General features: G+C 43.8%; 1 protein-coding gene across 2 annotated transcripts in view; it reads left to right on the forward strand.

The window, feature by feature from the left end:
- The window catches only part of adcy5 (adenylate cyclase 5), a 135,467-nt gene that overhangs the window by 61,980 nt on the left and 60,283 nt on the right, over window positions 1-13,204 (forward strand). For both annotated transcript variants that reach the window (XM_021597450.2, XM_021597451.2), the window contains exons 2-3: window positions 7,858-8,007; window positions 11,898-12,019. In XM_021597450.2, the coding sequence (XP_021453125.2) occupies window positions 7,858-8,007; window positions 11,898-12,019 (272 nt within the window). The remainder of the gene's footprint in view (window positions 1-7,857; window positions 8,008-11,897; window positions 12,020-13,204) is intronic.

Consider the following 13,204-nt stretch of genomic DNA (forward strand, 5'->3'; position numbering starts at 1 on the left):
TCTTTTGGTGACGGTATTATTTCATAGGGAACATACAGTATCTGCCTTCTATTAACAACTACATGTGTTTATTGTTAGGGTTCCAATGTATGGGAGGAAATTTGATTTGAGTGCTAGCTGTTGACATCAAAGCACTCCAGAGCCCACTGTGCCCCATGTGGCTGGTGTTTGCAAAGGGGGCTATATTTGGAATGGCTTTGAGTCTCTCTTCTCTTCTTTTTTGAAGTGGGGAGGGAGATGAAAAATGTAAAATGCTTTTTCTTCTGTTCCGTGGTTGGTGGTGATGGGCACACCAACCTTTCTACTTCAAAGGTGTGAGTCAGAATTCAACATTTATGACTCAACGGGCTCAGCTGCCGTCTCCTGTGTCGCATGGCAAGAGCATTTAAAATGAGCATTCAGTACCCATAGGAGAACAGCTCCATTTAAAAGCTAAGCAACAGTTTGGCACACAAGACTGTTTAGTACTACAGTAAAGTATTACATTGATATTGTAATCCCCTTAGCCCCCAATCCTCTGGCCAGGATTCAATCAATTGCAGATAGTGAACTTTTAAATAGCTCTTTCAGAAATACCTTTGATTTACATGTTCCAGATGGAGGGAGTTGACACTTGGTATAGAAATTGTCAGTGTGGTTGCGTGCTCTGCATGACTGCAAAACCTGGTTCCCTTTCAGAACTGAATGGGTCACCCAATGGGCCTGCAAGTGTTAACTTCCTTCCTCTGTCTGGATGTCACTGCTGTGATAATCAAACACACTTATTCAGGAAGTCTGTTATTGATTGGATCCTGACCTTCAGGCCTACATTGCTGTTGTCTCGTCGTTGATTTCATAACGGATCACATGAAGAAGCAAGCGTTTGTTGAAATGGGAGCACAAGATATAGCTCTGATTACGAAGAAGTTCATGGAGGAAAGATACAAGTTAGGATACTGATATAACCAGGAACAGAAGTGCTTTGTAGTATGTGTCTGTGTGTGCGTGCGTTTTATAAAGAAATTGACTCATTTTGCCTCGGTCTGAAGTATTGCAGTGCTAATCTATTCAAGGGAATTCATTTACACTCGTTGAATTTACTGCGCTGGCTAATGTAGTACAGGTCAAACTTGTGTCGCATTTTGAAAAAAGCCTTTTTTCCCCCATTAAAACATCACATCATAGAGAATGCCCACCTTCTCTTTTCACTGTGACACACCATTATGTCTGGCACTACTTTGGAGATGCACTTAGCTACTGTCAGCCTGAAGAAGATCAATGTCATTATGTTCTGTATCATCATCCATTCCCAGGTGGGTAAAATGTTCTGGAGATATTCTTCACTCTCAGAGTCAGTTTGGAACAACAAGATTATGGCCCAGTAATTCTAAGTAATCGCCAGCTGAATACTGTTCCTCCCCATCACACAAAGTGAAACTTTTGGATTCTTGGAGCCTTCCAGCTTATCATCACATGGACTGAATCAGACGTTTCAATGGGACATTTGATGGGGCTTTTGGTAAATGAAAAATGTCAAATTCCTGCACGTTTTCTATTTCTTTTCAAATTACATGTATCTTGACCAACACATGGCAGCACATTTGCCTTGCACATGAGAGCGTTATAGGACGTTATGGAACCGTAACATGTGGCACCTCACAGTGCCGTGTGATGCTGCTCACAATAAGCAGCAAGCAGCCTGGCCGGCACATGACTTGCATTTATTTTAGCACACAATGCACTTCATTGTGTTGACTTCACCCATTCTATATAGGGATTCACATTTAGACCATATCAAACCATTCTCCGCTATACATTCTCAACCTGATGACTGTCCTGTAAACGGGGCCCTGACTGTCCTGTAAACGGGGCCCTGACTGTCCTGTAAACGGGGCCCTGACTGTCCTGTAAACGGGGCCCTGACTGTCCTGTAAACGGGGCCATTCAAAATTATTATTATTCTAAAATGTTTTTGTGTGATTTTTTTATTGTGTGTGATTTTTTTATTGTGTGTGATTTTTTTTAAACAATACAAAACATACACATACAAACGACAATATCACACAAACATCAACTACATCACACCTGCCCAGACCCACCTGTTCACACCCCCCATCTCCAGCACCCTCATCACTCTCCACCACATGACCTCAAACTGCACCATTTTGTTTCTCTCCGTCGCCCAGGCACTTTCAACATTTAGATAATAAAGCATTTGACCTTTCCATTGTGCTAACAATGGAGCATGGGTTGATTTCCAGTTTTGAAATATACGTTTTTGATTGACAAGAAAAGTATCTTCCAACCAATCGGGTATCTCACTGCATCCTCATATGCCATGTCTTCAAATATGCAGTCAGATTAATTAAAAGTACATTTACATTGTAATACTTCTGACAGCCAACTTTCTAGCTCCACCCATAACTTGTTGACTGTTCCAAGAAGGCATGGATTATTGAGTCATTGTTAGTTTTACACTTAAGACATGACTCTGCCGTTGTGCTGTAATAAATTCTATACAGTAGTTTAAACTGGATTAAGCGTACATTTTAGCAAACTGTAATTTCATTAGTTATGTTCCAACATTCCCTCCGTCTTGAACTAATATCAGTTATTTTTAAGTCTTGGTTTCAATAGGGCCATTTTAAAGGGGGTGGAGGTCATAATTAAACATGAAATTATAACATAAATTTGCTACTTTTCATCTACTTGAGAATGCAGAGTTACAGCAGTTTGTCATCTGCTTATTATAAGCCATCTACAATCTAGCAGTCGGTGAAACACACTACGTTTTCAATGCCCCAGTGACAAAGGAAATTTTAAAAAGGCCATTTTCTCAAACTCAACACACCAAATAAAGCTGTCAGCAGCGATATGCACTAGGGAATCTTGCCATCATATCAGACATGGCTGATGAGTATGATTACAGTTCCTCAGAGGCCCTGGCTCACCTGGCTCAGAGGCCCTGGCTCACCTGGCTCAGAGGCCCTGGCTCACCTGGCTCAGAGGCCCTGGCTCACCTGGCTCAGAGGGCCTGGCTCACCTGGCTCAGAGGGCCTGGCTCAGAGGCCCTGGCTCAGAGGCCCTGGCTCAGAGGCCCTGGCTCAGAGGCCCTGGCTGGATCCTGGTGGTACGCTTGATATTGAGTTGTCTTCTCAGCAGAGAAGCGTCTGTGAGACTCTCTCTCTCTCTCTCTCTCTCTCTCTGGATGATGGGTAGGTAAATATTGACACCAGTACCATCTTGCTCTACAGGGTTTTATAATGTCGCACCTAGAAAGGTACGCAGGTGATCTAGTGCTCCGCTCGTTCCCTGGTTACAACCGACGCAAGAAATGCGTAACACAGCACAGGACTCAATTAGCGTGGCTTGGTAAACAGAAACACGACTACAGAAAAATGCAACAGGGTCTTTGTGTTTGAGTTTACACTGACACACTCCATTATCATAGAGGTTGAATACAGAAATGGGTCAGTAGGATTTGTATTACCATATTTGTTTTTGACTAAAAATAGCCTGAAGACTATAGTGATTTATAATAGCCTGAAGACCATATTGATTAGACATTTTAACAGTACAAATGGTTAACAGAACCAGACATGATGTTGGAGAGGACATGACTGTTATTTCAACAAATCGTTTATTAAAGGTTTATAAGCTATCTATAAACTCATGATTTATAGTTGATAATCTACTTATAAACATGGTTTAAAGTATATTTAAAGTGCTGCCACATAGGCTATTAGGAATTGTCCTGGACTTATTCGAACAAAAGGAAAACATATTCTGATGTCATCGACAGTTCTGACAGCAACAGTTCTTTACTGAGCAAATTAAAAACTAGCCCAGGTGTGTTGACATTTCTTCTTCCAGAGCCATATCTATTCCTTTTCTTATGCTTGGTTGTGGTTACAATTTTGTGATATCCGATTGGTAGTTACAGTCTTGTCCCATCGCTGCAACTCTTGTACGGACTCGGGAGAGGCGAAGGTCGAGAGCCATTCGTCCCCCGAAACACGACCCTGCTAAGCCGCACTGCCTCTTGACACACTGCTCGCTTAACCCGGAAGCCAGCCGCACCAATGTGTTGGAGGAAACACCGTACAACTGGCGACCTTGTCAGTGTACATACGCCACAGGAGTCGCTAGAGCGCGATGGGACAAGGACATCCCGACCGGCCAAACCCTCCCCTAACCTGGACGACTCTGGGACAATTGTGCGCCGACTCATGGGTCTACCAGTCTTGGCTGGCTGTGATGCAGTTCCTTAAACCACTGCGCCACTCGGGAGGTCCTGGTTGTAGTTATTCTAAGTAATGTGAGATTTTTCTGTGGTGTTGATGAGTGCTGCAGGATACATGCATTAACTAGAAAGAAACAGTACCACAACATGCAGGGCTTGACCTCTCCCGTGTTCACTCTGCTCTGCTCTGGATGTACTGCACACACACACACACACACACGTGCACGCCATACACACGTGTGCAGGCTTGCACACACACACACACACACACACACACACACACACACACACACACACACACACACACGCACACACACACACACACACACCATATACAGGGAGGAATAATATAATGCATCTGGGGAGATATAGATCCATTAGGTAAACAGGGTTTGTTGTCAAGGGTGGGCTGTTCAGGGGCCTCATCTGTGTACTTGTTTGGATTACAGGCAGGCAGTATTACATCCACCTGCAACATGCTCCACTACTCTCCCTGTAGACTCATGGTAATAGGACTGGGACCGTTGACTTTAAGTACTTGGGAGTGGGGTTTTTACTGGATTGCAAGGTTTGTTGATGTGTCTGTCCTCGAGGAGGGAGAGAGAAAGCTAGGCTCTCTTAAAGAAGGTATTGCTGTGCTCAGTGACATCAAGAAGCTCAGACATTTTAGTGCATTCTGTACTTTTGACAGACATTCAGGACATCAGCAGAACATCAACAGGTCAGAGACCTCATCGAGCCCCTCCCGCCTTTTCTTCTATTTGATTTGGGAGGTACGTTTCTTCTCGGGGGGGAGGGGGGGATCACTGCCTGATTCCACTGAACAGGTTAAAAAGTCCAGAGTCCGGGAAGTGAAGTGACTTTGGTCATCCTTTGTAGTCCTTCCTAATATGGTCGGACAAGGCCAGGTAAGGGAGTATAAATAGAGCAGGATTGTTGTTTGGTAATATTTGCATTGACCAGCTGGAAGCCTTCTCTGATGCTCTGTTGTTTCCATGGTAGTGCAGTGGGGCTGGAGGGGGGATGCAAATCCCTCAGCCTGGCCTCAGTCTGCACTGGCTTTAGCAGCTGCCCTACTGATGCTACTGGCCTTCTACTAATACAACTACTACTTTATTAGGCTCACTTAGATAGCTCAGTAGTAGGGAATGGCTATCACAAGGCCCTTTTTTCCCTGTGCAACATCCACATGACCATCCCTATCTGCTGCCCAGAGCTGGTAACCTCCACCATGCCGAGTCCGTACGGGAGTTGCAGCCATGGGACAAGACAACCAATTGTATCCCACAACCAATTGTATCCCGCTAAACAAAATATAAAAAATTGTATTATAGATTTCTTGACTTATATTCTATTTTGAGGAAGTGTACAGTATACTTCCTACTGCGTCTCATGTGGGACATGTGGGGTTCATCCAGTTGACCGTCTTTTTTTAAAGTAAATTATTATTTTTTTTTACCCCTTTTTCATGGTATCCAATTATTTAGTAGCTACTATCTTGTCTCATCGCTACAACTCCCATATGGGCTCGGGAGAGACGAAGGTTGAAAGTCATGCGTCCTCCAATACACAACCCAACCAAGCCGCACTGCTTCTTAACACAGCGCCATCCAAGCTGCACCAATGTGTCAGAGGAAACACCATGCACTTGGCAACCTTGGTTAGCGCACAGTGCATCCAGCCCGCCACAGGAGTCACTGGTGCACGATGAGACAAGGATTTCCCTACCGGCCTAACCCAGACAACTGCGCGTCGCCCCACGGACCTCCCGGTCGCGGCCAGTTACAACAGAGCCTGGGGGCGAACCCAGAGTCTCTGGTGGCACAGCTGGCGCTGCAGTACAGCGCCCTTAACCACTGCTCCACCCAGGAGGCCCTGACCTGTAGACTGTCATTATGTAGTTATATAATGGTCAGGGGTCAATGCAGCTCCACAAGGCTTTTAATACACCTTCCTGTTTAGAGTAGAAAAACACCTCAACCTCTTCTCGGTCTCTGTGGGATGATCTCAATTGCATACTCCTCACGTCCTCTCTCCTCACCTCCTCGAAACCCATTGGAGGAGAAAGTCAGAGGGGAGGGACCTCTGGCTTTCTCATCCAATGGGTTTTGAGAAGGAGAGAAGAGGCAAGGAGTAAGCAATTTAGATTCTCATATTCTCTTGTCTCCCATCTCCTCATCTCTATTTCTCTCTCTTTGTGTATTTTCTTTTTCTTTCTCCATCAGTGCTTACTCTCTCTCTCTTTTCCTTTCAGTCGTTTTGTTCTACTTTAAGCTTCATCACAACCTCCTATCCCTCTATCTCCTCCCTTCCTTTTCTCTTAAGCCTCAAGAGAGATCTCACTAATAGAATATTGACTCTATAAAGACATGTTGTTTTTTCATCATTGGACATGCCATCAGTGTGAGTAGGAGTCAGCTGCTGATTCTCTGATTCAGTCCATGTGTGGTTTCTGTGAAAGGGATGGCTATAGCCTATGGCTGCCAGTCTCAGGACAACAGTGTGCTTCTTTCATCTCTGCTGACTGAAGGTAGTTCAGATACAGCCTTCTGGTGCCTGGTGTTATGTTGGTTTGAAATAGCCACCTACTATTTGTTGTCTTACTTGTGCTTGCCTGTGGCAATAAAACCAATATAATAATATAAAAAAGGTGCCACTCCACTCAACTGGCACTCCAGACATGCTCAATCAATCACTACTTCTGTTTGTACAGATGGCCTGTAATCACTACTGATTGGCCCTGTCAGTGAGACATTACCAGACATTACCCTAACAGCACTGTCAAATTAGTGTCAATACTCTCCCTTTCTAACAGACCCATTTTTCACACACACACACACACACACACACACACACACACACACACACACACACACACACACACAGGCTCGCCTGCCTTCCTGTCCTCAGTGTGCAGTGTGAGATATTTTGGCTGGAGATATGTGTGCAGGAGTACAGTTCAGAGCGGCTGAGACAGACAGACAGACGGATGTTATGAACCATGGTGTGTGTGTCCTGGTGCCCCTGATACAGACAGACAAGCTTTGTCACAAATGGCACCCTATTCCCTATTTAGTGCACTACTTTTGGCATGGCTCGATAGAGGTCTTGTCAAAAATAGTGCACTATGTACCATTTAGGACGCAGACACAGTCAGACAGTGTTGAGGGAGTTGAGATGCCAGAACAGAGGGGACCAGGGACACTAAAGGCTCCTCACTCTACTCAACAAGTAGGAAGACTGTAGGAAGAATACTGCTGAAGCAGGCCAGGGCTGTAAAAAATCAACTGGACTGCTCTCCCCCCCATATCTATGTCTTGGCTTATTTTGGTCTCCCTCCCCCCATCTATGTCTTGGCTTATTTTGGTCCCTGTACGATTTAAGTCATTTGGACAGTAGACACAACTACCATTTATGGGAATGGAATACTCAAAATGTGGTGACGGGGGATAATATTAGCTTGTACATCAAATCTCACACAGGAATTAGTCGCGGAGGGGATTGAAATATGCTACTGTAAGCATTCTATATTACATTTATTTAAAACTCTCTTCTTTCTCTTCCTATTTCTTCCTCTCTTTTCTCTATCTTCTTTTCTCTCCCTCTCCTTTCCCCCTGTCTCCCTCCCTCTCCAGATAGTGTCCAACGTCCTGATCTTCTCCTGTTCTAACATCGTGGGCGTGTGTACCCACTACCCAGCCGAGGGCTCCCAGAGACAAGCCTTCCAGGAGACCAGGGAGTGCATCCAGGCTCGCCTCCACTCACAGAGGGAGAACCAGCAGCAGGTAAGGCCTGTCATGGGACTGTGGAGGACTTGGCATAGTTATGGCTTTATAAATACATTTAATGTATGTATTCATACTTAATTATACAGTATTACTTGAAATTATAGTAATTAGTTGATATTATGGTAAGTGATAAAGATTGGTATAGTTGGTTTAGTTGCAGCAGATACTTTGATATAGTGTTTTCTGACACACTACACTCACACGCATGACACTTACACTGTCACATGACTCTGAAGGACCTAATAGGAGACAGGAGGTCATAGAGAGCAGGAGGTTCATAGGTTCAGATCACCTGTAATGATGTCTGCTTCTAAACTCAGCAAAAAAGAAACGTCCCAGCGTGGTAGGCGTACATTTTCTTTTAATTTTTTAGGAGTGCAAACACATGCAACACAAAAAGACAAGATCCCACAACTGAAGGTGGGAAAAAGGGCTGCCTAAGTATGATCCCCAATCAGAGACAACGATAGACAGCTGCCTCTGATTGGGAACCATACTCGGCCAACAAAGAAATATAAACATAGATTTCCCACCCTAGTCACACCCTGACCATCAAATAGAGAATTTATAGGATCTCTAAGGTCAGGGCGTGATAGGGACACATTATTCCATTTCTGTTTGTCACATGTCTGTGAAACTTTTTCAGTTTATGTCTCAGTTGTTGAATCTTGTTATGTTCAAACAAATATTTACACATGTCAAGTTTGCTGAAAATAAATGCAGTTGACAGTGAGAGGACGTTTCCTTTTTTGTTTAATAGTAGTTGTGAGGTCAAACTTGGATCAGTTCATTGACAGCCTGTCTCTTAACGGACTGTCTATTTTGTACTCCTTTAAACGGCATAGCATGTTCTCCGGAAACCATTCAAGCATTCACAGCCAACCTTCAGACTTGGATAAGGAAAGGACGTTTCTTTTTTTGCTGAGTTTATGAAGTCTAAGATTGCAGTTTATTTTTACAATCACTAGGACCCATTTGTAAATACTTAGGTTACTTCTTGGAAAGTCTTCACACAGTGAGCACAACAGCAGTCTATGTGGGCTAAACTGTGGATCATTTTTCATTGCTTTGGCACAAAATGCATTCAATGACTACATCTTTCAAATGTCATGAATTATTTTCTCACTCAGTGGATGTCCTGGAACAGAGGGGACAACATCACAATGTGTTCAGCAATATCCTCTGATGGATTGCTGTTACACAAACCACTAATTGGGCCATACAACACCGAGCATCTCATTTCATTACTGGATGACCTCTGTGGAAGGGTTGTGCCAGGTGAGGAAAGGGTTGCAGTGAGGCGAAATCGGCCAACGTTTGTGATTGTATGGGACAGTGTGACATTTCACCGCTCCCATGCAGTCAGAGTGGTTTGCAGCCCATCCCAGGATGGTGTCACTTTTCCCCCCACCTTACTCTCCTTTCCTCAACCCCATAGAGGAATTATTTAACCTCATGGAGGTGGAAGGTTTATGACCACATGATCAAATGTCGCAATGAATGCTGGATGCCTGGACATATCTGCAGAAGCTTGCCAGGGATGGACCAGGCATGCCTAAAGATTCTTTCCTAGGTGTGTTGCCCAAGATGACATAAGATGTAATGTGAATGAGAACCTGTGGCCAAATGCAGAAGACAGGGTTGATTAGTATTGCTACTGTATCTGTATCAGTAGATGGTGTATATACAAATTCTTGTATTTTGGAATCACTCAATGCCAAAATATGACATAAACCATTGAAGCATATTGCATCATGTCTGATTCATTCCTGTAACATATACTGCAGTGAATTCTAAACAGTAGAGAGGTGTCATTCTTGTTTTGTAAAGACATTTTACTAAAGAAAACATTGTGTAATGCTACCTGTTGTTAGTGTTTTTTAGGTCATTGTTTTATGAGTGACAAAGTGTGCTTGTTGGGTGACAACCTTTGCTAGTGTTATGGAAGAATGAATTGACTTGAGACATGTATGAAGTGTTTTGGTAGTTTTAGTGCATTTTGGATGTGAAATTAACTGCCGTGCCAAGCTGAAAGTTAGTTAGGAGAACTGTGTGAAGCTTTTTGAAAAAGTGACCTAACTATTGACCTAACTAATGGGTCCTAGCGATTGTAAAAAAAAATACCTGTAAAACTGCAATCCATAGGGGTGAACCTGCCACGTCCGTTTGCGATATTACAACGACAAAGACGTTACTTCAAACAACGAAAACGGTTTATTTTCCCCTCTATCACTGCACGTGCGATAGAGCAGCAATGTATGTACTACGATTTTAACCAAATCACATTGTATTGGTCACATACACATATTTTGCAGATGTTATTGCGGGTGTAGTGATATGCTTGTGTTACTAGCTCCAACAGTGCAGTAGTATCTAACAATTCACAACAATACACAGAAATCTAAATGTAAAATAATGGAATTAAGAAATATATAAAATTAGATCGAGAAATGTCAGAGTGGCATTGACAAAAATACAGTAGAATAGAATACAGTATATACATATGAGATGAGTAAAGCAGTATGTAAATATTATTTAAACATTATTTAAGTGACTAGTGTTCTATTATTAAAGTGGCCAGTGATTCCAAGTCTATGTCTATAAGGCAGCAGCCTCTAAGGTGCAGGGTTGCGTAACCGGGTTGAAGCCCAGCTTTGATGCACCTGTTCTGACCTCGCCTTCTGGATGATAGTGGGGTGAATAGGCCATGGCTTGGGTGTTTGATGATCTTTTTGGCCTTCCTGTGACATCGGGTGCTGTAGGTATCCTGGAGAGCAGATAGTTTTCCCCTGGTGATGCGTTGAGAAGACCTTCTGGAGAGGGCGGTGCAGTTGCCATACCAGGCGGTTATAGGATGCTCTCAATTGTGCATCTGTAAAAGTTTGTGAGGGTTTTAGGGGCCAAGCCAAATATCTTCATTCTCCTGAGGTTGAAGATGCGCTGTTGCGCCTTTTTCACCACACTGTCTGTGTGGGTGGACACTTTCAGATCGTCAGTGATGTGTACGCCGAGGAACTTGAATCCAGGTATAGACCTTACCATCAAATGCTTACTTACAAGCCATTAACCAACAATGCAGTTTTGAGAAGAAAAAAAAAAAATATTTTACTAAATAAAGAGAGAGAGATACAGAGAGATATACAGAGATAGTTAAAAAGAGATAGAGAAACTCTTAGCTAACAGCTAATTCGCTAGAATTGACAAGAAGTTAAAGAAGTGGGTTTGTGTGTTGTTGTTGGCCTATCCTAGCCACTCGGTAACACCCGTCCACCTACACCTGCTGCTGTGGTGTAAACAGAATAGGAGATTCGTCCCAAAATACACCCTGTTCCCTATATAGTGAACTAATGTGGACCAGAGCCCTGGTAAAAATGTGTGCACTATATAGGAAATAGGGTTCCATTTTGGACGCAACCAAGGAGATGGCATCAAGGGCTGGCCCACACTTGTCAACCAGTGATAACATCTCTCAGCAGGCAGGGATACTGTGCCGTGGGCGTCATCGCAATCGAGGGATGGAAAGATAGATGCAAGCAACCGTCTGTTCTAGTCCTAAACTACACAGGTCTTCCCCAGTTGGAATGACCAAAATCAAGACCTCTCCATTTCTGTCTCACTGTCTGTCTCGTGTAATGACTCCTATCAACTAAATCTCTGGTTTGTCCGTTTTGTCCGTTTTCTCTCTATTCTCTCCCCTGCCCCCCGCTCTCTCTCTCTCTCTCTCTCTCTCTCTCTCTCTCTCTGGTATTTTCTCTCCTTCTCTCTTTCTCCCTGGGTGTCTTCCCTCACTCTCTCTCCCCCTCCTCTCTCTCATCATCCTTCTCTCTCTCTACTTTCTACCTTCCTCCCCATCTCTTGCCCTCTCTCTCATTCCTCTATCTCTGCAGGAGCGTCTCCTGCTCTCCGTGCTTCCCCGTCATGTTGCCATGGAGATGAAAGCTGATATTAACGCTAAGCAGGAAGACATGATGTTTCACAAGATCTACATCCAGAAGCACGACAACGTCAGGTACCGGTCACCAATGCCATGATCAGGGAGAGTGGGGACACATGCAGTCAATGCCATGCTCCAAAGCTATGTCCAGGTCATTCTCTTAATCAATTACCATGCTACTTTACTCAGCATTACCTAGCCTCTGAGGATTATTACCATGTTGATAGTATGTGTTTAACCTCCAGTGGTAGTGGAGAGTATTACTAATCATCCAATAGCAAGCATTAAATATGTGATGTATTCTAGAGAATCAGAGTAGACACCATCTTGTTGATTATGGAACGAATGCACTAGGCCTACATTAGAGAGAGAGAGAGAGAGAGAGAGGTTTTCTCTGTGGCTGTCTGGCTTGTGGACACTAAGAAGACTCATAACGTCATGCTGTGTGTTGTGTTCTCAGAACCATGCCTGGTAGGCTTCTAGCTCTTGCAGACTAGAACCAAACACACATAAGAGGTGCTATTGTAGCTTTGAAGAGTCTCTTTGAACCACATGGGTAGAGTCGGAGGTCATGTATCTTTCACTCTTTTCTAAAACAAAACAGTCTTTTCATTGTCTGTGTGTATGTGATCATTATCAGTTTGTTGCCATGTTAGAGCAGAGAGAGTTGAACCTTAAAGTCAGAGAGGGTTTAGCTCAGAGGCCTGGCAGTTCCTAGAATATCTACCGCTATGGAAGGAAGGTTCAGTCACAATGCATGTGATGCCTGCTGTTTTTGAGAAGAATGAAAGATCGAGAAAACACACTCACGGACACAGGCACACAGATAATTCCATATAGCACTAACATTTATCGCTAAAAGTCTCTCACACATTTTAAAATGAGTCATAAGCTAGCCACACTGTAGAAAACACTATCGATGACAATTGGTTATGATAACGATGGCAATGCGGATGATGAAGATGCTGTGCGACAAAGAAGTATGTATATTTTCTGTTCGTGGTGATTCTGTCCGGCGACTGATCTCAACTGGCCCTGCACGAGGCTGCTTGAAAAAGCGTTGCCCCTGTTTTTAACTGACTCACTGGGGGTCTAGGATTACTGGCCGCTAGGCTAAGCTAAGCCTGGCTGACTGTGCGGCTAATACCCTGCTAAAGAGAGGGAGGCCTGGAGTAGCAAGCCGATAACAGTGCCCGGCCACCCTCTGTAATTGGGCAGCAGACAGACAACAGGAAAAGAGAGTTGACAGCTCCTGGCAGG

Source organism: Oncorhynchus mykiss, chromosome 3 (genome assembly GCF_013265735.2).
Source record: "Oncorhynchus mykiss isolate Arlee chromosome 3, USDA_OmykA_1.1, whole genome shotgun sequence".
Lineage (NCBI taxonomy): Eukaryota > Metazoa > Chordata > Actinopteri > Salmoniformes > Salmonidae > Oncorhynchus > Oncorhynchus mykiss.